This window comes from Octopus bimaculoides, chromosome 11 (assembly GCF_046866305.1).
Source record: "Octopus bimaculoides isolate indiv1 chromosome 11, ASM4686630v1, whole genome shotgun sequence".
Lineage (NCBI taxonomy): Eukaryota > Metazoa > Mollusca > Cephalopoda > Octopoda > Octopodidae > Octopus > Octopus bimaculoides.
Genome location: NC_142938.1, coordinates 16016468 through 16042133, shown reverse-complemented (window position 1 = coordinate 16042133; position 25666 = coordinate 16016468). Strand labels below are relative to the sequence as shown.

The 25666-nt window shown below is 37.3% G+C and overlaps 1 protein-coding gene across 2 annotated transcripts in view; it reads right to left on the bottom strand.

Annotated features, from left to right (window-relative positions):
• The window catches only part of LOC106869717 (uncharacterized), a 145533-nt gene that overhangs the window by 13298 nt on the left and 106569 nt on the right, over positions 1-25666 (bottom strand). For both annotated transcript variants that reach the window (XR_016243596.1, XM_089359518.1), the window contains exons 3-13: positions 14969-15135; positions 12042-14323; positions 11307-11402; positions 10624-10775; positions 7300-7456; positions 6209-6296; positions 5362-5412; positions 3264-3322; positions 1418-1489; positions 650-718; positions 211-291 (exon numbers count right to left, since the gene is read on the bottom strand). Coding sequence is in view for 1 of the 2 variants with exons in the window: in XM_089359518.1 (XP_089215644.1) it covers positions 211-291; positions 650-718; positions 1418-1489; positions 3264-3322; positions 5362-5412; positions 6209-6296; positions 7300-7456; positions 10624-10775; positions 11307-11402; positions 12042-14323; positions 14969-15135 (3274 nt within the window). In the remaining variant the exon portion in view is untranslated. The remainder of the gene's footprint in view (positions 1-210; positions 292-649; positions 719-1417; positions 1490-3263; positions 3323-5361; positions 5413-6208; positions 6297-7299; positions 7457-10623; positions 10776-11306; positions 11403-12041; positions 14324-14968; positions 15136-25666) is intronic.

The window sequence follows — 25666 nt, the reverse complement described above, 5'->3', positions numbered from 1 at the left end:
TCTAGCTGTCATCTTTATCCTTTTACCCACTTTAGAGTTAACAAAACAAGTACTAGTCACCTCCTGGGGGTTAAGTTCTATAAAGCCAACAACCCTTGGGTGATTAGATCTCTCCTCATTTCATATAACTCATTTTTGTCTCACAGCCAAACATTTCAGTTTAGATTTAAATATCAATGAACAACTTGAAGAAATTTCCAACAAACTTACCTTCATTCCTGCTAATGTTAAGACGTTGATGAGTTTATATCCTGCAGGTACAGGTGTCGTATACAAAAGCGTGTCATTGAACTGCATAAGAAAAACAAAAAAAAATGCTAAGTAAACACATGTGTATAAGATGTAAAAATTAGATCCGAAGAATCAAGTGGAACCACTGTAAGCACCCTGGACAAGAATCTGGCTATCAAGTCACAAAGTTAATTAAATTCTAATGTAATTTAATTGGAATGTAGAGTTAACAACCATTTCATAATCCACTCAGAATTATATTGTCAATTTGGATGTATAAGCATTTTGTCCAGTATGCTAACGATTCTGCCAGCTTGCTGCCTTAAATAATGATGATGATGATGATGATGATGATGATGATGATGATGATGATGATGATGATGATGATGATGATGGTGGTGATAATAATAATACTCACCAAAATGAATACTCTGGGTTGCATCTCCTTCCTAGAGAGTTTCTGTAACTCCCCCATCTTGATAAGTTCCTGCAATAGAATACATTCAGTATCAGAGGATCAACTTCCCTGTCAGATAAATCCCCATTTTTCAAGAGTAATTATTTAAGACTCACACAACTATACAGCTGACAACATATGTAATATAGGCTAATGAAAGAGCAACTACAAACTATGGATTCACATTTTGTGACATAAAAAGTATAACAATAGTAATCATTTATCTGTTATTTGTTAAAGTCATTTGACAGTGGCCAAGCTACAGTACCACCTTGAAATCTTTAGTCAAACAGAATGACTCCCAGAGCTTATTTTTGTTTTAAGTCTACTACTTATTTTATTGGTCTCTTTTGCTGAACTGCTAAATGACACAGATGTAAACAAACCAACACTAGGTGTGAAGCAATGGAGGAGGACAAACACACACACACACACACACCAATGGAGGAACAAAGACTAAGAGTACTGCTCAGTCATAATCCATGCCCCCATCTCTACCTACATATCTCATGATATGTATTTACAGATAGGTTTATTGAATCAGTTGAGAGTTTAAGTGCTTTGGCTGTGTATGATCTGCAGCACAGATAATAGGATATGAGCCATTTATTGATTCTCTGGATGGAAGTCTTACTCACCTACAAAACCATCATCTATAGCTGTACTGTTGATACTCAAACATTATAAGAAATATGTAAGTAATCTCTATATCTAATTCAAGGTACTTACACGACCTGGGTAAATCACTTCAAAGTTTCCTATCAAAGCATACTGGATTTCCATTAATTTCTGAACATTATCCTGTCAATAGATAAATGTAATATATATATATATAAATGAAAAGAAAATGGAGATTTATGATTGACATATTTTAATTTATTAACATCATATTATATTATTATAATATAAATACAAATATTATAATCCTACAAATTGTTTCGATTCAGAATGAATGTATGAATATATATGTAAATATAATGTATGTATATATAAGTAAATATACAAGGGGGTGCTGAAAAGTTCCTGACTTTAAAGATGTTGCAAAAGGGCTAGTTGGAAGCCTAACCTTCCAAATTAGTTTACAGGGCTTAGAAAAACTGAAGGACCACTGCTATAAGTGTGTGAATCCGACAGAAGAATATGTTGAATAAAATCATAATTAACTGATCGTCCAGTATTTTCTTTTACTCCAACCCAGGAAGTTTTCAGCATCCCTGTATATATGTGTGCATATGCATGCATGTATTTATCATATATTCCTCCATGGTACAAATTTAATTTGTGGTCCGTAGGAAGAGCCATTCTAACGATGCGTCCTGCCCTAACTCTTCGAAACGCTTAGTTTTAGAATGGTGGCAGCTGATGAAGGAAATGTTTTGTATGTGGCCTGTGTGTTTTCTGTACTCTGTTTATCATTTTGTCCACGTTAATCTATATATACATGTAGATGTAGGTATGTACATACATGTAAGTATATATGCATATACTCATTTATTATTTGTATATATATATATATATATATATACATACATATGGGGTGTGGACTCTGCTAACTGTTGAGAATGTAGGAAAGCAGTTACTACCACTACCACCACCACTGCCGCCATCGTCGCCACCACCACCACCACTACTTTTCTTTACAACCACTTTTGCCATGTTGGTAATGGTTGCATGAGACTTACTGAGGCAGTCTTGTCGAACTTGGTGCCCTTCCTGTGGCTTGTGTTTACTTATTCTTCAAAGAAACTGGCAAGTCACAGGACATTGTTTATGAAGGACATAAACACTATCACAGCTATTGCTGACACAATAACAATGTGAACACATACAGACTTACATGCATAAACACACACACACACATACATATGGGCTTCTGTACAGTTTATTTCAACCAAATATTTTACTGATGAAGCTATAGCAGAAGACATTTGCCAAAGAATACACTGCAGTCAGATGGAATCACCATTTAAGGTCCGTTTTCCATGCTAGCATGGGTTGGACGATTTGACTGGGGACTGGCGAACTAGATGGCTACTCCAGACTCCAATCTGATCTGGCAGAGTTTCTACAGCTGGATTCCCTTCCTAACACCAACCACTCCGAGAGTGTAGTGGGTGCTTTCTATGTGCCACCAGCACGAGAGCCAGTCTGGCACGAGAGCCAGTCTGGCACGAGAGCCAGTCCGGTACGAGAGCCAGTCCGGCAGTACTGGCAACGGCCATGCTCAAATGGTGTTTTTTACGTGCCACCTGCACAGGAGTCAGTTCAATGTTTTGTTCACATGCCACTGACACAAGTGCCAGTAAGGCAAAGCTGGAAATGATCGCGCTCATATGGTGCTTTTTACGTGCCACCGGCATGGGAGCGAGACCGCCGCTCTGGCAGTGATCCCGGTCGGATGGTGCTGTTAGCGCCCCACTGGCACGGGTGCCAGTCATCAAATTTGGTTCAGTTTCGATCTCACTTGCCCCAGTATATATATATATATATATATAGCAGTGTAGGTCCAGATAGGATAGAAAATCAGTGTATTCCAAGTGCAGCACTCAACCCACAAAATAACAGAAATACTTACACCCTGTCGAATTCTTTCATTTGCATGTTCAGAGACCTTGCTTACAATATCTAGAGCAGCTGAAAGAGAAAATAAGACTTGGTGAATATTTATTGAATACTGAATAATTGAAGAGAAAATACTGATTTTTCTTTTTTGTCATATGTTAATTAATCATATGCAGTAGTTGATGGCGCATAAGATACATTTATTTTCCTAAAATATGCCTGAAGAAAATTACCCTAGGTCCTATATGCAAAGTTGGAGCCATATTACATGCTTTGATGCACTAAAAACTATTTTTTCCTGAATATGAGCTGCTGAAATTGAAGTGTGTCTAATATTACCATGTGTTTTTTATGCCATCAAATGCAGTTCTTGTGAAATAATTAGTTGTTAAGTTTTAAAACAGTAATGAGAGACAGGCTTAAATTAATCACTAACTAACCCCCAACCCAAAAGCCCCAAGTGAAACAACCTTCCCACATCTGGGATGGTACTACTGACACTACTTACCATTTGACTCCAATAATAATAATAATAATAATAATAATAATAATAATAAGGTTAAGCAGTTGTGGTCGATAAAAATGGTGGTAGTAGTACCAATAATTGTCGGAGCCCTGGGAACAGCGAGTAAAAATCTTGAGAAGTACATGGAACAAATAGGGGCTGCAACAAGGCTGGAGCACTTGTAGAAAACAGCACAGCTTGGAACTGCTGGAATACTCCAGATGGCTCTCGAAATATAAGGGGTGTTACCTTAGTTCACTGGTAGTGAACAGGTGGCACTGTAGTACATCTCCAGCATTAGAAGCTGTGCAAAGACAACAAATAATAATAATAATAAAAATAATAACAACAATAATATGGCAGCTTGGTTATAGCACCATCTTGAACTTCTACCTTGTCTCTTGATGACTTAGGGTAAGACTTGGAGTCAACTTGTACATAGAAGAAGAAGAAGAAGAAGAAGAAGAAGAGGAGGAGGAGGAGGAGGAAGAAGAAGAAGGAGAAGGAGAAGGAGAAGAAGAAGAAGAAGAAGAAGAAGAAGAAGAAGAAGAAGAAGAAGAAGAAGAAGGGGAGCATCTCACTAAACCTGCAGTGCTGATTTCATCTTCTTTCCACAACTTGATGTGCAGCCACCCATAAATTCATGCAACAGAGTGGGTGCAGCAAAAGGCACTCCATGACTTAATGGTATGTTAGCTCAAGTGAGAGAAGAGCCCTAAAAAAACCCCTCAAAACTAATACAGAAAAAGAGTGAAAATTCAAATTCAAACCAATCCTAAGACTTGACTGGCTTCTCTAGTTTCAGTCAACCCACCCAATTTTACTCAGAAGACTTGGGTCAACATGACCTGATAGTACAAGAGAGAGTGAGATTGAACTTGAAACCATTCGGCCACATCTGCATCATCCAATATCTACCAGATTTATAATTTTCTTCTTCAAATTTACTTATTTAAAAGAATTTATATGAATGTATGTGAGGGGAAGTTGTGGAAGGGGTGAACCCAGGAAGAGACGGGATGAAGTATTGGAGGCCAATCTGAAACGCTGAACCTTATGAAGGAGATGACCAGATGATGTTGCTGCACTCTAGAAGACCTGGTTACCAAAACAGAATTGAGATCCTAAAACCAAGGTGTCACACAAAAAGCATTGGTGTGGGTGCTGGTGCCACATAAAAAGCACCCACTACACTCTGTAAAGCGATTGGCATTAGGAAGGGCATCCAGCCATAAAAACCAAGCCAATACAGACTATGGAACCTGGTGCAACCCCTGGTCTTACCAGTTCCAGTCAAGCCATCCAACCCATGCCAGCATGGAAAATGGGCATTAAATGTTGATGATGATGATGATGATGATGTATGCCCTTTTTATTCTTTGAGCAAATTCTTTTTCTTTTTTAAAGCTAGATTTTAAAATGAGTGTCCACCATGTCCACTGCTCACAAAATAATAGTTTCTTTATGCCCATCTCTCTCTTTCACTCTTTCTTGGCTTGGAACACCTGAGCTAAGGAGGTAAGAGAGATAGGAAAAGAAGGAAATAGGTATGTGTGTGTGTGTGTGTGTGTGTGTGTGTGTGTGTGTGTGTGTGTGTGACACTTACTGAGAGTATCTTTGTAGTCGGGATTATCTGGAGTGAGGTATTTGAGATATTCTGAAAAGAAATAAAGAAATAATAATAATAATAATAATAATAATAATAATAATAATAATGATAATAATCCTTTATATCATAGGATCAAGGCCTGAAATTTTGGAGGAGGGGACAGTCGTTCTCTAATACTAAATGTCTTTGTAGATGGACCCAGAAATACACACCAAAGTCAAATACACATACATACACAGTTACTTAAAGCAACTAGCACTACCATACATAGACATACAGGCACGTGCACTAACATACATAGACACCCATACATAAGCATAGACACTAATACAATCTCATACACATAGATACACACACACATACATTGAGATAGACGTATAAAAACACACATACACTAATATAGACATACACAGACACACACATAATCATATATAGATACACATACACTAACGTACATAGACATATAAAGATACACACACATTGATACAGATATATACGCACACTAACATATATAGATAAAAACACTAATATGCATAGAAATAAATAGATTCATATATACACACTCACTAACCTACACGGACATGTAAAGACCTACACACACATACAAGCAAACACACACACACACACACATACACATAAATGCTAACATATAGAAACACAAGCATACACTAACCTAGACACACATACACAAATATATACAGATACATACGTAGAGACACACTAACATATATTGATGTACGAAGACACACATAGAAATAGACCAGCAATGATATATGATGCTCTGTGTATGTGTGTGTGTGTGTGTGTGTGTGTGTGTGTGTATCCGTATCTAGAACAAACTCACCAGACAAGAGGAGTCTGTACTGTGGAATCCTTTGCACAGGTTTCAACATGTGATGAGTCAGGTCCAGGTTCTGACACTCTTGGTGAGACTGAAAGAGACAGAACAAGGCATTTCAATGAACAGATTAACCAGAAAGAAACAGAGACAAGGGAAGGGCATTGCAGGGTGAGGGGGACAGACAGAGTAAAAAAAAAAAAAAGAGACAGAGATGGTGGGAGTGCATAAAAAGGATGAATGCAGGGAGGAGGATATAGACAGACAGAGTGGGAGGATATAATTCTTTCTACTTCTAGGTACAAAGACCTGGATGTTTGATGGGATAGGACAGTTGATTATATTCACACCTAGTATGTGGCTGTCACCTGTTTTATTGACCCTAAAAAAGATGAATAGCATAGCAAACTCAACCTTGGAGGAATTTGAACTCAAAAGGTACAGACAGAAGATAGGTTTTGCTCGGCTTGATGGGTCTTCTTCTCAAGAACGTTTGTTGTTGTTGGCACTCCGTCGCTTACGACGTCAAGGGTTCCAGTTGATCCGATCAACGGAACAGCCTGCTCGTGAAATTAACGTGCAAGTGGCTGAACACTCCACAGACATGTGTACCCTTAACGTAGTTCTTGGGGATATTCAGCGTGACACAGAGTGACAAGGCTGGCCCCTTTGAAATACAGGCACAACAGAAACAGGAAGAAACAGTGAGAGAAAGTTGTGGTGAAAGAGTACAGCAGGGTTCGCCACCATCCCCTGCCGGAGCCTCGTGGAGCTTTAGGTGTTTTCGCTCAATAAACACTCACAACGCCCGGTCTGGGAATCGAAACCGCGATCCTTTGTTCGCGAGTCCGCTGCCCTAACCACTGGGCCATTGTGCCTCCACGATGATGAATGACAATGGCAGTAATAGTGACAACGAAAGATGATGATGATGACAGTGGATAACTTGATTAATTGTGCAGCTAAGTAAACAATCTTGCATCAACCACCACCACCACCACCACCACCACCACAACAACAACAACAACAACAACAAAAACAACAACAATGAAAGCGAGAACAAAAACAAGACGACGACCCTGCGTCAATGGACAAACCTTAAATTCTTTCACAGTGCTAGCAAAAGCTGGGTATTTCCGGCAAGACTCTTCAAAGAGCATTTGCATGTTCTTGAAGTCACGAATATAAGAGGTATATAACTTCAGAAAAGGTCCCTTTTTGACGAAAATATCTGCTATCTTTTTTATTGAATCCCTGAAGAAAGGAGAAACAGGATATTATATTTGTGAGGAGACTGTTAAGAAATGCATTTTGTTTTTTATTTTAATTTTTAAAACTTAAAAAAAAAATATTAATTTAAATTTTTTAAAATCTAAATTCTTTAATTTTTTAAATTAAAAAAAATTTTTTTAATTTAAATTAAAAATTTTTTTTTTAATTTAAATTTTTAAATTTTTTTATTTTATTATATTTGTAAGGAGACTGTTAAGAAATGCTTTTTGTTTTTTATTTTAAAATTGATTCAATCAATGAACTGTGGCCATGCTGGAGCACTGCCTTGAAGGATTTTGGTCGAATGAATTGACCCCAGTACTTGTTTTTTTTTTTTTTAAATTGGTAGTTATTCTATCTGTTTCTTTTTGCCAAACTGCTAGATTATGGGGACGAAAACAAACCAACACCAGTTTTCAAGTGGTTGTAAACGCACAAACACACATGATGGGTTTCTTTAGCTTTCTGTCTTTTATATTCACTCACAAGGCATTAGTCAGAACATGTCTACAGTAAAAGATACTTGCCCAAGGTGCCACACAATGGGACTGAACTGAAAACCATGTGTGTGGAAAGCAAACTTATTAACCACACAACCAAGACTGTGCCTATATATATATATATATATATATATATATATATATATATATATATATATATATATATACATATATATATATAGATATATATATATATATATATATATATATATATATATATAGATATATATATATATATATATATATATATCTATATCTATATATATATATATATATATCTATATCTATATATATATATATATATATATATAGATATATATATATATATATATATATATATATATATATATATATATATATATATATGAAACAAAAAAAAATAATTCAATTTGAAGGGCATAGGCATGGTTAAAAAGTTTACTTTGCAACCATAAGGTTTCAGGTTCAGTTCCACTGTGTGACACCTTGGGCAAGTGTCTTTTACTATAGCTCTGGTTTGACCAATGCCTTGTGAGTGAATTTGGTAGATGGAAACTGTGTGGAAGCCCATCATATATAAGTATATATATGATAATAATATTAGGGATAAAAATCCAAATTTACATGGAAAAATTCAATTTAATTTAATTTATTAAAATTAAAATTAAATTAAATTTCACAATATATAATATATAAATATATAATTTAGAGAACCCCACCCCACAATTATTGAATTTATCCATGAAAATCCACAATCACATATAGAAAAGTTTAATAAGTCAATACACTAAAAAGACCTATAATAAAAATACTAAGTAATAAATATTAAAATAATAAAACAACTACAAGTGTTTCATAACCACATTTTCAAATAGAAAATAAAATAGAAATCAAATAGTGTATTTACATATTAAATTTTTCTATATGTGACTGGATTTTCTTGGATGAATTCAAAAATTATGGTTTTTTTCTCTAAATTATATATATATATATATATATATATATATATATATATATATATATATAATTATGTGTATTTCTTCTATCTTAATGAATAAAAATTCTTCTGATAGAATAAATGGGTTAATAGAAACCAATGTAGCAAAGAACACAAAATAACTGTGGTTTAGTTCTTTGAAACATATGTAGGAATAAAGTATGCAATTATAACATGCGTTTTCTCCAATCCTTAAATTCTTAAATATATATATATATATATATATATATATATATACATACTTGCATATATGTATATATATATATACTTGCATAGATCAGACGGAAATTTGGGGGAAGATTTTCTATGGCAAAATGTCCTTCCCGTAGTCAACCCTCACCAATTTTGAAACAAGGTAATATTTTCCCCATGATTAGACGGTTTTTATGAAAGACAGGAAATGAACAACATTGCTTGTATGATGGTGATGCTCGTTCACAACCATCATGTCAAGGCAAGGCTACACACAAATACACACATGCAATAGGCTTCTTTCAGTTTCTGTCTACCATATCCACATATTCCACTCACAAGGCTTTGGTTGACTTGGAGCTATAGTAGAAGGCACTTGCCCACGGTGCTGCATAGTGGTACTGAACCTGAGACCACAGAGTTGAGAAGAAGCATGCTTCTTCCCCACACAACCACAACTGCACAGAAAAAGAACCAAAGCCATCACTCTTATGCAAGTATGTACCAGGCTTTGACTAACTATTCCAGGTGTCTATTTAGTCATAACAGACACAGACAACCCTTTTTGGCCCTCCCAACCTTGCACCAGTAGGACATCTGGGACATAACAGAAGCAAGGAGACAAAGCTACACTGATATTCAGCTGGTACTCATTTTCAACTGCGGTAACTGGAGCAGCATGAAATGAAGTACCTTGTTTAAGGACACAACATGCCACTTGATCCAGGAATGGAACCAACATCCTTATGATCATGAACCTAACATCCCAACCACCAGATCACGGCACCTGTGCCCAGCGTCGCCTTTCTGGCACTTGTGCCTGTGGCATGTGTAAGGACTTTCGAGCGAGATCGTTGCCAGTGCCCCTGGACTGGCTCTTGTGCGGGTGGCACATAAAATACACCATTTTGAGCGTGGCCGTTGTCAGTACCACCTGACTGGCCCTCATGCCGGTGGCACGTAAAAGCACCCACTACACTCTCAGAGTGGTTGGCGTTAGGAAGGGCTTCCAGCTGTAGAAACTCTGCCAAATCAGATTGGAGCCTGGTGTAGCCATCTGGTTTCACCAGTCCTCAGTCAAATCGTCCAACCCCTGCTAGCATGGAAAGCGGATGTTAAACGACGACGATGATGATGATGATGATGTATTCTGTTTATATACTTTGAGTGAAATATAATTGACTCCATGTATTGTTACGGATATATTTTCACTCATTAACTCCTTGCTCAATTGCTAACATCTCACTCACTCACTCTTCATTCCATTTCTAATGTTTCACTCACTCTCTGACTTCTCACTCAACTGCTTGCTCCTCACTCACTCTCTTACTCCTTACTCCATTGCTAACTCGTTACTCACTCTCTAACTTCTCACTCATACACCACACAAATGGAAGTTTTCCGTTTGTCAATCAGTCACTCACTCTCCCACACCACTCATTCTCTCACTCACAGTGGCACGAACAATTAAGGTAGTTTACCAGTTCTTTAATCTGTTTTCAAGGTCACTGAGCAAATCTTCATTAAAATTCTGTAGCTGTGGGAGGAAATTCAAAATCCGATTCAAGACATCGGTTGGAATAACTGTACGTCCAGCCTTTTCTGTAGCATTTGACACTGCCAAGCGGAAATCCTGAAGTAAGAGGAACAGATTCCAAGAGTTAAATGACAAAAAATAAATCACCATTTCAAGAATAAGATTCTTGTTGCGAGAGTAGGGAAAAATAAAAATGAAAGTGGGGTGGAGCGAGTGGAGTCATGTGTCAAGAATAGATTATTTTGATTGGCTGGATATCAAATATAAGCAAGATTAGAAAATCAGGTTAAGAAAGAGATTTGAGCTGCCATAGAAAAGCTGATGAAAATGGATAGTGAGTTCTACAGGAATATCTGTTGAACCAGGAATAAAGGATCCTAGCTCAACAAATATTCAGAATGGTAATTTAATTATGCACTGGGGTCGATGTAATTGACTTACCCACTATCATAAAATTAGCCTTGCGCCAGAATTTGGAACCATTATTATTAGTATTATAACTTTTATTAGAGAGAGAGAGAGAGAAATCGGGTATGTGAAAAAAGACAAAAGAATTATGCCAGAGAAAGAAATGGAAGAGGAGAGGGAAATAAAATATAAATTGACAAACAAAATGAGGCCTCTTACCACATTGATGAGACGAAGAATACGGACAAAAATTTTCTCTGACGACATAATTTCTTCTGCAATATAGTAGACTTTCTTAGCACTTCGGTCACTCTTCTGCAACAGGATAATAGATAGAACAGACATAAGATGAAATGAACAGAGAGATAGAGAGTGGGAGGAGAGAGAATTTGGGAGAGAGAGCAACAGAGTGGGAAGAAGAGAGAGGAGAGAGAGAGCGAGACAGAGGGGCAGAGAGAGGAGAGAAAGGGCGAAAAAGAGAGCTGACAAGATATTTGAAAATGATGTAATTTAAAAAAAAATAAAAATAAAATATAAATTTAAAACAAAGTGGTAACAATAAAGTACAAAAGAAAAATGAAGAAAATCAGTTTGCTAAGTTACAGGGACATAAACATACCAACGTTGGCTGTATCAGTTGAGCACTGGGACCAATGTAATTGCCGGCCTTGTGCCAAAATTTGAAACTGGTATATTAGTAAGAAAATTACTAAGACAAATATGTTCTATGTCAGTAAGATCACGAGTAATAGTGTTTCGTTTTTTTTTTTTTAGAGGTATATTAATAACTTTATTTAACTTAATTAGTATTAGTAGTATATTAGAGTAACTTATTTAACTTAATTAGTATTAGTAGTATATTAGAGTAACTTATTTAACTTAATTAGTATTAGTAGTATATTAGAGTAACTTATTTAACTTAATTAGTATTAGTAGTATATTAGAGTAACTTACTGCTTCTTCTTCTTCAGAGGAATCAGTCCCCGAACTAAGAATGGAATTGGTATTTTGCATTTCAGCACTTCCCGAACCACTGTCTGAAGGCAAACTTATTTGACTGATCGAACTCAATGGTCGATCGTGCTTAAAGGTGGGGCTCTTGTTGATGTTATCATTGCTGCTGTACATATCAGCGTCAGTTTTAAGAGAATTATCTGAAGAGTTTTTATTGGTTTCTGAAGGTTTTTCTTTTGAAGAGTCATTGCACTGTTTGCTAGATATAAATACCTCATCGTTGTCAGTGTTGGTTTCGTCTGCCACCTCGTTCTCATTATAATTGCGTGGAGGCACTCGGGGTGGTGTTGGACTGCGCTCTTTCGATTTGGCTCTTGGTACTGGGGCAGGGTAGGTGCAAGGTATTTTGGGAGAGTTGAAAAAGTTCATGGTGTCAGCCTCTGTGGTATCGTGGTTAGCAGGAGAACTGACTTTGCTACTGGTTTTGTCAGTAACATTGGATACATCACAATTTGAGTTTGCATCATCACTTTCCGTGTGAGGTGATTTCGTCTGTTCCTGTTCTCGGCCGTACCACCTGCGAGGAGGGGCAGGAACAGGGCTTTTCGATATGTTTGGAGAAGAGGGTTCGGGCTGGTTGATCATTTTATTTGGAGGGCTCGATGCCATTGACATGTCTTCGGAGTCTCTTTGAAAGGGTTGAGTGAGCTTTCGACTTCGACTACTTTCTATGTCATTATCTTTGCTGCGGTGATCTGCAGCGTCAGAACGGCACCGCCGTAGATTTTTACGCAGAGGCTTTGGTGGACAAGTTTTACGTGACTCAGATTTCTGTCTTGTTAATGTAGGTGCTCCGAGTTCTTGAGCCTGTTGAGAAGATGTGAAGTCAACATGCATAAACTGAATATCGGATGCTGTCAACTTGCTACGAGATCGCTTGATTTCCTCATGTTTAGGGCGTGGTGGACGAGCAGGGGGTTTTGGAGGAGATGGGTCATTGACACTCGAGACGAGAAGATCAAAGGGAGAATTGTTTACTCGAGTTTTACGTGGTAATTGCACCTGCTCCTCAGTGTCTAAGGAATTTGATGAGGTTTCTGACCAGTTTTTGTGGTATGAATGAGACACACTGTATCTGTCTACAGAAGATGACCTAAGCTTATAGTCTCTAACGGGTACTTTAGGGGCTTGCCTCCGAGACCTTCCCGGAGATGACAACCTGTCAATGTTTTCTTGAGACTTTAATATATTATTTACACATTCCTCGAATTGCCGTAGCGATGCATCTACACTCTCTATATCATTAGAAAGAGACTCTCTCTTTACTGAAGTATTAGCAAGGGGAGATGTTTCACTTAATTGTGTTGGGGTATCATTGCTTGGTCTGCCACTGTTGCCATTGCAGTTGCTGTTGCTGTTTTTGCTACTGTTCAGTTCATTTGTTAAACCGACATCAGAATGATGGTCTGCAGTTGTCCCTGGACTGCTGCCATCAACTGATTCTACAGAGTTCTGTCGCAGTAATAACGAAACCCGCTGTTTTGGCACGGGGCGTTCACGAGGTTTGGGTCTGGGCTTTGGTTTCACAGGTGGCGGTGGTGGTGTTTTCCTGGGTTCTATGCTATGTGACCTGTGGTAGTCTAAGGCAGGTGTATTTACAGGATTCGGTTCACTGGCTGGTATTTTCTGGACAATATTGTTGTTGTTGTCATCGTTATTGAAACTGTTCGAACTTTGAGCAATGTTTGAAGAACATGAATAACTCTTCCCTGCACTGAAAGCCACCTTAATAGTAAATGTCTTAGGTGAAGGGGTTGGAGGAGTGCTTTTGGCTCTTGTGAAGACTTTTCTGGAAGTTCCCTGCTGTGTGTTGGTTTTAGGGGATGATAGCTTTTCGTTGTTTTCACTTACTGTCTCATTGTCAAAGGTTGTGATGTTACTGTTGTTGTCGTTATTGTTGTTATCGTTGGAAGTGTAAGTTGGACTAGCATTAGTTGTGGTAGAAATGTTGTTGTTAATGTTGATACTGTCTAGGTTGAAGTTTGAGTTGTTGCGAACGGAATTCAAAATCTTAGTCTGTATGTCAATTTTAGAGAATGATGATTTCTTCACAGTCACTGGTGTACAATTTACTGAACTGGGGGCACTTTTAGGGGAAGCTTCTCCTGTCGGTTTCTTTGGAGTAGGTGGAGGTGATGTGTCTTTGGGTGGTAGCTGTGGTGGCAATGCGGATGATGATGGTGATGAAGAAGGTGGTGGTGGTGGAGGTGCTTTTCCTTTACCTGCAAAATCATTGAAAAAAAAAAAACTGTAGATCAAAACACAAATAAAGTAATACAACCGAAACGTGGTTGTTTAAAAAATTTAACATGAAATGTCTTTGTAAGGGCTGTGTTAGAGAAGTGAAAGAGATAATGAAAGTGAGAAATAGTGAAAGAGAGAGAAAGAGAGAGAGAGAGAGAGAGAATAAGCAAAAGAATTGTAAGAACAAAGATAGAAAGAGATAAGGACAAAGGGCAAAAAGACATAGACAGCAATAAAGAGAGAGAGTAAAAATATTGGGAGAGAGATGTGTGTGTGGATGGATGAATGGGTGTGTGTGTGTGTGTGTGCATGGATGTGTGTGTGTGTGTGTGTGTGTGTGCATGAATGTATGTGGTAGAGTGGTCATGTATATTATGTACAAACATCTTACAGACTGAAATAGTCAATGAAATAGAAATAAAATCAAAGAATTTATTCTTTCTGTACGGCTTGATACCAAACGATCCACGGTGTGGTATTGGTCTGTTTGTGACCTGCTGATTGGGGAACCCTGTTCTAAGGGATCCTGTGGACCTTTTCATCACAACCCCATGGTTGTCAAGGGCCACCATGTAAAAGTTACAAAATGGTCTGAGAGAGAGAGAGAGACAAGAGAAAATTACCTGAAGAATCTAATATAATTCTTTGATTGGTTGATGCTAATTCTCCACTGTTTCTTTTTGATGTTAGTGGATTGACGTGAGAAAGTAATATGTTTGGTTTCGCTGGAAGAGGAGGGCGTGGTTTGTTCGGTAAAGGTGGTTTTGTCTTGTGACAATATCCAACGAGTCTGTAAAAGAATCAAAAAAATATAAATAAAAAGATCATTAATAATAACAGCAACAAAAATAATAATTATAAGAGAATATTGTAGTTCGCTTGAAGCATTGTGTATTGTTTGTAAAGAATAAAAGTTTAGAATGGTACAACAATGCACTATAAAACAAAAAATGGACTATATACCTGTTGTAATTTGGTTATCTATAGTCCCATGATATTTCGGAATTACAATTCCTTCTTCGGATCTTCTTAGCTGGAGTCTCTGCTATAAACAGAGACTCCAGCTAAGAATATCTGTTTATAGCAGAGACTCCAGCTAAGAAAATCCGAAGAAGGAATTGTAATTCCGAAATATCATCGGACTATAGATAACCAAATTACAACAGGTATACAGTTCATTTTTTGTTCTATAGTGTATTGTTGTACCATTCTAAACTTTTATTCTTTATAATAATTATAATTTTTTTATTAGTCACAGGAGCATAGATGAGGGGGACATCACAAGGACAGACAACAATTTGTGTCAGACTTACATAAAGGATGGAGAGAAAGAAATGGAAAAGACAGTGACAAGCGATAATAGTATACATAGCATACAAAGTATGTAATAACATGAATGATGTAATCCTTCTGATACAGGAGAAACTCCAACTAGGGCCAATCAAGGAATCCCTCAGATCCAGGATTACCTTGACCACCAAAAGTATGAGCCCTCCCACCTGTTCTACAGGTACTTGATTAAAGCTCTACCGTTTTTACCAATGAGAATAGTAAAGTCCTTTCTACTATAGGCACAAGGCCTCGAATTTTGGGGAAGGGGGTAAGTTGATTACATCGACTCCAGAATATAACTGGTACTTATTTCATCAACCCCGAAATGATGAAAGCAAAGTCGACCTCAGTGGAATTTGAACTCAGGACATTAAGGACAGACAAAATGCCACTAAGAATTTTACCCACCATGCCAACGATTCTGCCAGCTTGCCACCTTTATAATAATGAGAATAATTATAATGATGATGATGGTGATGATGATGATGATGATGATGATGATGATGATGATAATCCTTTCTACTAAAGGCACAAGGCCTGAAATTTTGGGGGAGGGGATTAGTTGATAACATTGACTCCAATGTTTCACTGGTACTTAATTTATTGTCCATGAAAGGATGAAAGGCAAAGTCGACCTTGGCAGAATTTGAACTCAGAACATAGCGATGGGCAGAATACCACTAAGCATTCCATCCATCATGCTAATGATTCTGTCAGCTCACCGCCATAATAATAATAATAATAATAATAATAATAATAATAATAATAATAATAATAATAATAATGATGATGATAATGATAATGATGATGATGATAATAATTCTTTCTACTAAAGGCACAAGGCCTGAAATTTTGGGGGGAGGGGATTAGTTGATTACATCGGCCCCCAATGTTTCACTGGTACTTATTTCATCGACCCTGAAAGGATGAAAGGTAAAGCTGACCTCGGCAGAATTTGAACTCAGAACGTTAAGACAGACGAAACGTCATGTAGTAGTAGTACTAGAAGTAGTAATAAACAAATAAATAAAAAGAAAATCATTAAAAATACAAAAAGTAAAAAAAAAAATAGAATACATTTCAAACATTTATATATCAACAACATTTTCGTGTTTCATCACTGCAAAAAAAAAAAATTCCATTCTAATACATTTCTGGTGAGGAAAATTCTAAATTTCTAACATGTTTTGGAACTGATGAAAAGTTCCCAAACCTGACAAGTGTGTGGAGAAGGGGAAGAGGTATCAAAATTGAAAATATTCACACATCAAAGAATTTGAAATCTAGACATTTAACCAGATGCAGGGTGAATAAAATAACTCCAATAAGCCACATGGTTCATGAAAAACTTCTTCTGGCTGTGTGGTAAAAAAGCTTGCTTCTCAACCACATGGTTTCAGATTCAATCCCAATGAATGGCACCCTGGGCAAGTGTCTTCTACTAGAGTCTCAAGCTGACCAAACCCTTGTGAATGGATTTGGTGGATGGAAACTGAAAGAAACTCGTTGTGTGTGGGTGTGTGTGTGTGTGTCTTTGTGTCTGTGCTTATTTCCCACCACCATTTGACAGCTGGTGTTGGTGTGTTTATGTCCTTGTAACTTAGCAGTTCAGCAAAAGAGACTGATAAAATAAGTACCAGGCTTTACAAAAAAAAAAAAAAAAAAAAGAAGTACTGGGATTGATTCATTCGATTAAAAATTCTTCAAGGCAATGCTCCAGCATGGCAACAGTCTAATGACTGAAACAATTAAAAGATAAAAAGTAAACAATGAAAATTATTCAAATTATGACACATGATTCAATCTCCATTACCATCATTATCATTACTTTATGCCTATCTTTTTGTGCTTGTATGGGTTGAGTAGAATTTAGTGAGGCCAAACCTTTGTGAGTGGATTTGATAGATGGAAACTGAAAGAAGGTCATTGTATATATGCATAATGAATTTTTTTTTAAGAATTTTAAAAAAGAACCATATATATGTGTGTGTGTGTGTGTGTGTGTGTCTCAATGCCTTGACTTTATGTGATTGTTGTAAACAAATGTCACCATCATGCAAGCAGTGTCCTTCATTTCCAGTCTGACATGGAAACATGTCTGGTCATGGGGAATATTATCTTATTTGGAAACACGAGAAGATTGGTGATAGGAAGAGCATTCAACTGCAGGAAAGAATCCACCTCAACAAATTCCATCCAACCCATGCAAGCATGGAAAAGTGAATGTTAAAACGATGATGATCATGATGAAGATCTGACTCCTTGAGTGCCTTTAGCAGAGTCCAATCTGACTCCTTGAGTGCCTTTAGCAGAGTCCAATCTGACTCCTTGAGTGCCTTTAGCAGAGTCCAATCTGAACTCCTTGAGTGCCTTTAGCAGAGTCCAATCTGAACTCCTTGAGTGCCTTTAGCAGAGTCCAATCTGAACTCCTTGAGTGCCTTTAGCAGAGTCCAATCTGACTCCTTGAGTGCCTTTAGCAGAGTCCAATCTGAACTCCTTGAGTGCCTTTAGCAGAGTCCAATCTGTGCAAACATTTGGACCAGGTCACCAGTCCCAGTTTCAAAGAGCCTAGTGAGAGTCATGGGGATTGCTCCTCTTGACACTAAAACAGAACAACAAACCACTGGAGGAGTGCAATGATTTTAGTGCAAAAGATTAGGTCTCCATGACCTGCTCTTGTTTATTAATCTGTCTGTGCTGCATGTTGAGCTTTTAGTATTGGCTGAAGGTGGACATATTGGCATATAGACTTCATTATGCGGATAATGATTCCCTTTCTTTTTTCATTGTATTTAGATACTGTTATTGTTTTTGATAATGGTAGTGGGCAGTGGTGGTGATGGTAGTCGTAGTTAGAATATAAATATATTTGTTTTAACTGTTTTCTTTTTTGTAAATTTAAAAAATCCAACAGACATGTAGCATGACACACAAACATATATATATATATATATATATATATATATATCTTTTGGCACTCCGTCGCTTATGACGACGAGGGTTCCAGTTGATCCGATCAACGGAACAGCTTGCTCGTGAAATTAATGTGCAAGTAGCTGAGCACTCCACAGACACATGTACCCTTAACGTAGTTCTCGGGGATATTCAGCGTGACACAGAATGACAAGGCTGACTCTTTGAATTACAGGCACAAGAGAAACAGGAAGTAAGAGTGAGAGAAAGTTGTGGTGAAAGAGTACAGCAGGGTTTGCCACCATCCCCTGCCGGAACCTCGTGGAGCTTTAGGTGTTTTCACTCAATAAACACTCACAACGCCCGGTCTGGGAATCGAAACCGCGATGCTATGACCGCGAGTCCGCTGCCCTAACCACTGGGCCATTGCGCCTCCACACACACACACACACACACACACACACATATATATATATATATATATATATATATATATATATATGAGAGAGAGAGAGAGACACACAGAGACAGAGAAAGGAAGACAGACAGAAAAGAAGAGATTTAGGTGAATGTGGGTGCAAATAAATATCACATTTAATCCATGACTTCAAATAGGTTTCTAGATAGTTTCTTTTCTAGTTTTAATAAAAAGTGTTTGCACCAACAGACTCACAGCAATGAGTAGGTAAACTGGACACGTTTTTACTTCAGTTAGTCGACAAGCTTAACATACTTCCCTCAAAAAACATCATGGCCACGTTCAAATGACTGAAGCCAGGGTTAAAAAGAGAGGATCTTAATTTTCTTAAAGCTTAAACATAACCACCGTTGCCGCCGCCACCATCACCACCACCGCCACCACCACTACTGCTGTCGCCACCACTGCCACCACCAAATCTAACAGAGTAACTGCTCCAAGATTATTTCTAAGAAATATATACTATGCCTATTAAAAACCAAACCAATCCCTTTTCTCCCTTAGCCAATGCTACCTCACCCCCTTTATTCCTATGGGGCCCCCTTGCCCACTAAAAGACCTTTGAGAGCCAAGTTCCGAAACCAATAATATGAGGAATGCAGACAATTCTAAACAGCCCCCATGACCCCACTACCACCGGCACCACCAAAAGAAAGTGCTTATATACAGTGCCAATAAAGAAGTAGAAAGTGAAGAAAACGTTTGGGGGGGGGGGGTCTACTTCAAGTTATGGTTATTGTCATATTATATTTATTATTATTGTTATTATTATTATTATTATTATTATTATTATTGCAATTACTACTAAAGAAAAGGAGAGGACTTAAGATACTTGGAAATATACTCTCTCTCTCTCTCTCTCTCTTTCTCACAGACAAAGGATATATATAGATGGGAACAGGTATACATATCCACATACACATATACACACAAGCAACACATACACAAGAACATTTATACACACACACATATGTATATACACACACATATGTTGTACATACACAAACCCACAAGGAAAATACACAAATAAATAGGCATGTGTGTGTGTGTGTGTGTGTGTGTGTGTGTGTGTTATAAGGAAACATTGGGACACACACACACACATACACACACATATATATATATATAAATACTGAGCATATTCCTTCATATGAATAGATATACATGCATTCCTAAAATCCCATACACATTAGTGATAGTAAATTTGTATAATGAAATAAATGTATAGAGATATATAGATACACATTCGAGTAGATGTGTGTGTGTGTGTGTGTGTGTGTGTGTGTGTGTGTGTGTATGTGTGTGTGTGTGTATGAATGCATATTTGTAAATGTGGACGCAGACAGAAATTTTATATTTCAGATGTATATCATTAAAAACATGATTGCTATAACATACTGTGTTTATTGTCAATAATAATAATAATAATAATAATAATAATAATAATATTAATAATAATGATAATAATGAGATTGAGAATGATGACAATAACAACAACAATAATGAAATTCCAAAGAGACCAATAAAGAAATATGAGAAAATATTTTCATACATCTTCATAAATACTGATATGCTTAAATAAAACATACCTTGTGTTATAATAAAAAGAAAACAAATTTGTGTTTTTAATGGAAAATGTGTGCGTGTGCGTGTGTGTGTGTGTGTGTGTTAGAATATGTATACACTCCTATATTCCCTTGCTAACTACTACAATGATGCAGAAACTATGAGCCAGTATCTTTTCATCATTCAGAAGATGAGGCCAAGATTGTCTTCAAACGTTAATGGATTTAGGGAATTTATAGTTCCAAACTTAATATAAAAGACTAAGGAAATATTAAGAAAAAAAAAAAAAAAACCCAGATTAGGCACAGGCGTGGCTGTGTGGTGAGAGGCTTGCTTCCCAACCAGATGGTGTTGAGTTCAGTCTCACTGTGTGGCACCTTAGGCAAGCGTCTTCTACCATGGCCTCAGGCTGACCAAAGCCTTGTGAATAGATTTGGTAGACGGAAAGTGAAAGAAACCTGTCGTGTATATGTATGTGTGTATATATATATATATATATATCTGTGTGTATGTCTTTGTGTCTGCGTTTGCCCTCCACCGACGCTTGACAACCAATGCTGGTGCGTTTACATCCCCGTAACTTAGCAGTTTGGCAAAGAGACCGATAGAATAAGTACTATGCTTAAAAAATAAGTCCTGGAGTTGATTTGTCCAACTAAAACCCTTTCAAGGTGGTGCTCCAGCATGGCCACAATCCATGCGGAAACAAGTAAAAGACAAAAGAGATTTTAACTTGAACTTGGTAATAATGCCTGTATCCATCACTTCCTACACTTACTCTGCAAACCCACCCGATCTTTGCAGTTTTTACCAATTTATCCCTCCCCTCTACTATTTCCCCTATCTCTTGTTACCCACCGTACACTCTTGCAAGCTCAGATTATACTCATATTCCTTGTTAGTCTGTCTGTCCCCTCTCACTTCTACTCACCTCGTACCTTGAGGTGCCTCCTCATCATTCACTATTTACTGATTCACAGCTGTCACTGATTCATTCTCACTTCCTCCTCTAAATGTAAACAGCCATGTAGCCTCTACAATAAAAAACCTCTGTCCCACTCCTTCTCCCATCTTAACCCTCATCTCACCTTAACCTCATCTCCAAGCATAAAGCCACATCTAATAATACCCCAAGAGAATATAATACTTTAATGATTAAACTCACTTCAGTAAATACCACCATGAACGATATCCAAATTACAGTGGAAAAGACTAGCCACTGGACTTAGTTAAAAAGAGACGATGAAAGATGGCTAGAAGAATATTGAGCTATATTTGATAACCAGTTGATCTAGCAAGCAGGGCCTCATGTCAATGGGTGGGTGGGTACTGGTGCACAGTGACATTTCATTCTTATCACTAATGATGTGATTTTAATCAATTCAAAATTTCTTGATTTATTAAATGAAGTGAACTAACAACCACCATAGAATTTCTTTTCTTTTCTTTTTTTTTTACACAGCGCAGAAGTGGCTGTGTGGTAAGTAGCTAGCTTACCAACCACATGGTTCTGGGTTCAGTCCCAGTGCATGGCACTTTGGGCAAGTGTCTTCTACTACAGCCTCGGGCCGACCAAAGCCTTGTGAGTGGATTTAGTAGACGGAAACTGAAAGAAGACCATCGTATATATGCATATGTATATGTATATATATATGTGTGTGTGTGTGTGTTTATGTGTCTGTGTTTGTACCCCCAACATCGATTGATAACCGATGCTGGTGTGTTTAAGTCCCTGTAACTTAGCGGTTCGGCAAAAGAGACACCGATAGAATAAGTACTAGGCTTAGAAAGAATAAGTCCTGGGGTCGATTTGCTCGACTAAAGGCAGTGCTCCAGCATGGCCGCAGTCAAATGACTGAAACAAGTAAAAGAGTAAGAGAGAGCAGAAATCCTGAGGTAGGTTCCTTTCCACATGCCTATATTTCTTTAAGTCCTTGATCAAGTACCATTCTGTCCCCCCACTGGGCCACACAACAAGCAAAAAAAAAAAAAAGCAAAGATCTAAATATATCCACACCTAAGGGAAATATCAGCGTTGGATTGAGTAAAATGAAGGAAGGAATGTCTATGTTGTCTATAGGAAACAATTAAAAAAAAAAAAAATTCTTCAGTGACTTCAGGGAATTCCTGTTACCATTTACAAAAAGTATGGCACAGATTCAATGAAAATTTAGCTTGACAGAGCTCAAAAGTTGACAGTGATGATGATGATTAAATGGCTGGCTGTCCAAATGCTGTAAGTCACGAATTTCAGGATAACATCCACAAAGGGAGATATAGTTCACTACCGGGCACAGTGGGAAGGTGGCGGTGGTGGTGGTGGTGGTGGTGGTGGTGGTGTACTGGGTGGTTGTTGAGGATATAAAACAAATAAGCAAAAAGTGTTTTTTTTGCTAACAAGTAGTGCTGGTCTTGAAAAATTGTGTTATTTGAGGTTCTCTGGTGACTATTTTATGTAAATTGAAATGTATACATACATACATACATACATACATACATACATAAGTACACACACACACACACTCAAATGTGTGTGTGTGTGTGTGTGTGTGTATTTTCATCAACATTTATAAATATATTGACATGTTTCTTGTTGGTGGTGTTAGTGACGGTGAGTGGGTGGTAGGGGAGAATTGGGGGGGGGTGTAGAGTAAAACATTAATTTAAAGGCCTCTTCAGTGTTGAAATAAAACTAATTGAGAAAGATATAATTACAGCAGCAAAAAAAAAAAAAAAAAAAAGAAGTCACTTTCTACAGGTTTGCATAAGGGATAAAATAGAAAAAGGGCTGAAAGTGGTTGAGAAGAGGGAGAAAGAAGAAAACAAGAGTGAAGAACAGAAAAAAAGAAGAAGAAAAAAAAAACTACATGAAGACAAGGGCAAAAGGAAATATTCCTTCTTTATTATTATTATTATTATTATTATTATTATTATTATTATTTTTTTAATTAAACACTACAAACAAAAGAGCATAACCCTTCCTTCTCTCTTTCTTAAATAAATACTGAGATGAGATGAAACGGAAAGAAAATTGCATGATTTCCTCTTCAATAAACAACATGCAAGATTTTTTCACTGAATTAGACCAGACAGAATCCAAACAAACGCCAAGAGAATTGGTGCAAAGGCACAAATAAAACCATATGCAGTACATTCTATGACCAGTAAACTAGGTTTAATTTTACTATTTTTATATGGTATCAGAATAGAATGAAATATATCATTATATTATTGAATAAATAAATTCATTATTATTATTATTACTACTACTACTACTACTACTGCTGCTAAGGTGGCGAGCTGGCAGAATCGTTAGCACACCAGGCAAAATGCTTAGTGGCATATCGTCTGCCTTTACATTCTGAGTTCAAATTCTGCCAAGGTCGACTTTGCCTTTCATCCTTTCAGGGTCAATAAGTTAAGTACCAGTGAAACATAGGGGCTGATGTAATTGATTAGTCCCCTCTCCCCAAATTTCAGTAGAAAGGATGATTATTATTATTATTATTATTATTATTATTATTATTATTATTATTATTATTATTATTATTATTAAGGTGGCGTGCTAGCAGAATCGTTAGCATGCCAGACAAAATGCTTAGCGGTATTTCATCTGTCTCTACGTTCTGGGTTCAAATACCACTGAAGTCAACTTTGCCTTTCATCTTTTGGGGGTCAATCAATTAAGTACCACTGAAACACTGGGTTGATGTTATCAACTTATTCCCTACCCCAAAATTTCAGGCCTTGTGCCTATAGTAGAAAGGATTATTATTATTACTCAGATGGTGAGCTGGAAGAATTGTTAGTGCATAGTACAAAATGCTTAGCAGTATTTCTTTTGGGTCTTAATGATCTGAGTTTAAATCCTGCCATGGTCAACTGTGCCTTTCATCCTTTTAGGACCAATATAATCAACTACCTCACCATCTTAAAATTGCTAACCTTTGGCACCTGTGCCCAGCGCCGCCTTCCTGGCACTTGTGCCGGTAGCACATGTAAAACATTCAAGCGAGATCGTTGCCAGTGCCGCTGGACTGGCTCCTGTGCAGGTGGCATGTAAAATACACCATTATGAGCGTGGCCGTTGCCAGTACCGCCTGACTGGCCTTCATGCTGGTGGCACGTAAAAGCAACCACTACACTCTCGGAGTGGTTGGCGTTAGGAAGGGCATCCAGCTGTAGAAACTCTGCCAAATCAGATTGGAGCCTGGTGTAGCCATCTGGTTCACCAGTCCTCAGTCAAATCGTCCAACCCATGCCAGCATGGAAAGCGGACGTTAAACGATGATGATGATGATGATGTTATGACCCTTTACATTTTGACTTCAAATCCCACCAATGTCAACTTTACCTTTCATTCCTCCAGGGTCAATAAAATAAACTACCAGTTATGTGAGATGTGCTGGTAGAAAGATAGAAAATCACTCAGTCCATACTCCATAGTTGTTGGCAATAAAAAATACAGGACACCATAAAAAATAACATGCCTAAAAAGGATCAATGAAAAAGGCAAGGGCTCTTTAACCCCTTAGCATTTAAACTAGCCATATCTAAACATGGCCCAAATATTCTACCTGTTTTTGTACAAACCAGCCAGCTCTGATCTCTCACCCCTACCCTACAATGTCATTCTAAAAATAAAAAAATCACATCATAAAAACCTGAAAGTAATGAGATGATGCATGATTAATTCAAAACGATGTAAATGAATAAGCGTTACATTTAACAGAGAAATCTGAATGTTAAAGGGTTAAGTTATAGCAAGGATAACTCACTGAAAAGACAAGCAACACAATAAAAACTGTTTAGACCTGGCGGACAACTTCGGTAATATTGAAAATTCAATAAAATTCACTCAGTGTCTGCTGTAAACTGGTTAATGATAGGAAAAGCATCCAACCATAGAAATTGTATCGAAATAAATACACAGCAATAAAGATTGGCTTTTTTTTTTCTGCTGTCATCATCATCATCACTTAATGTCTGCTTTCCATGGGTTGGACACTTTGACCGAGGACTGGCAAGCCAG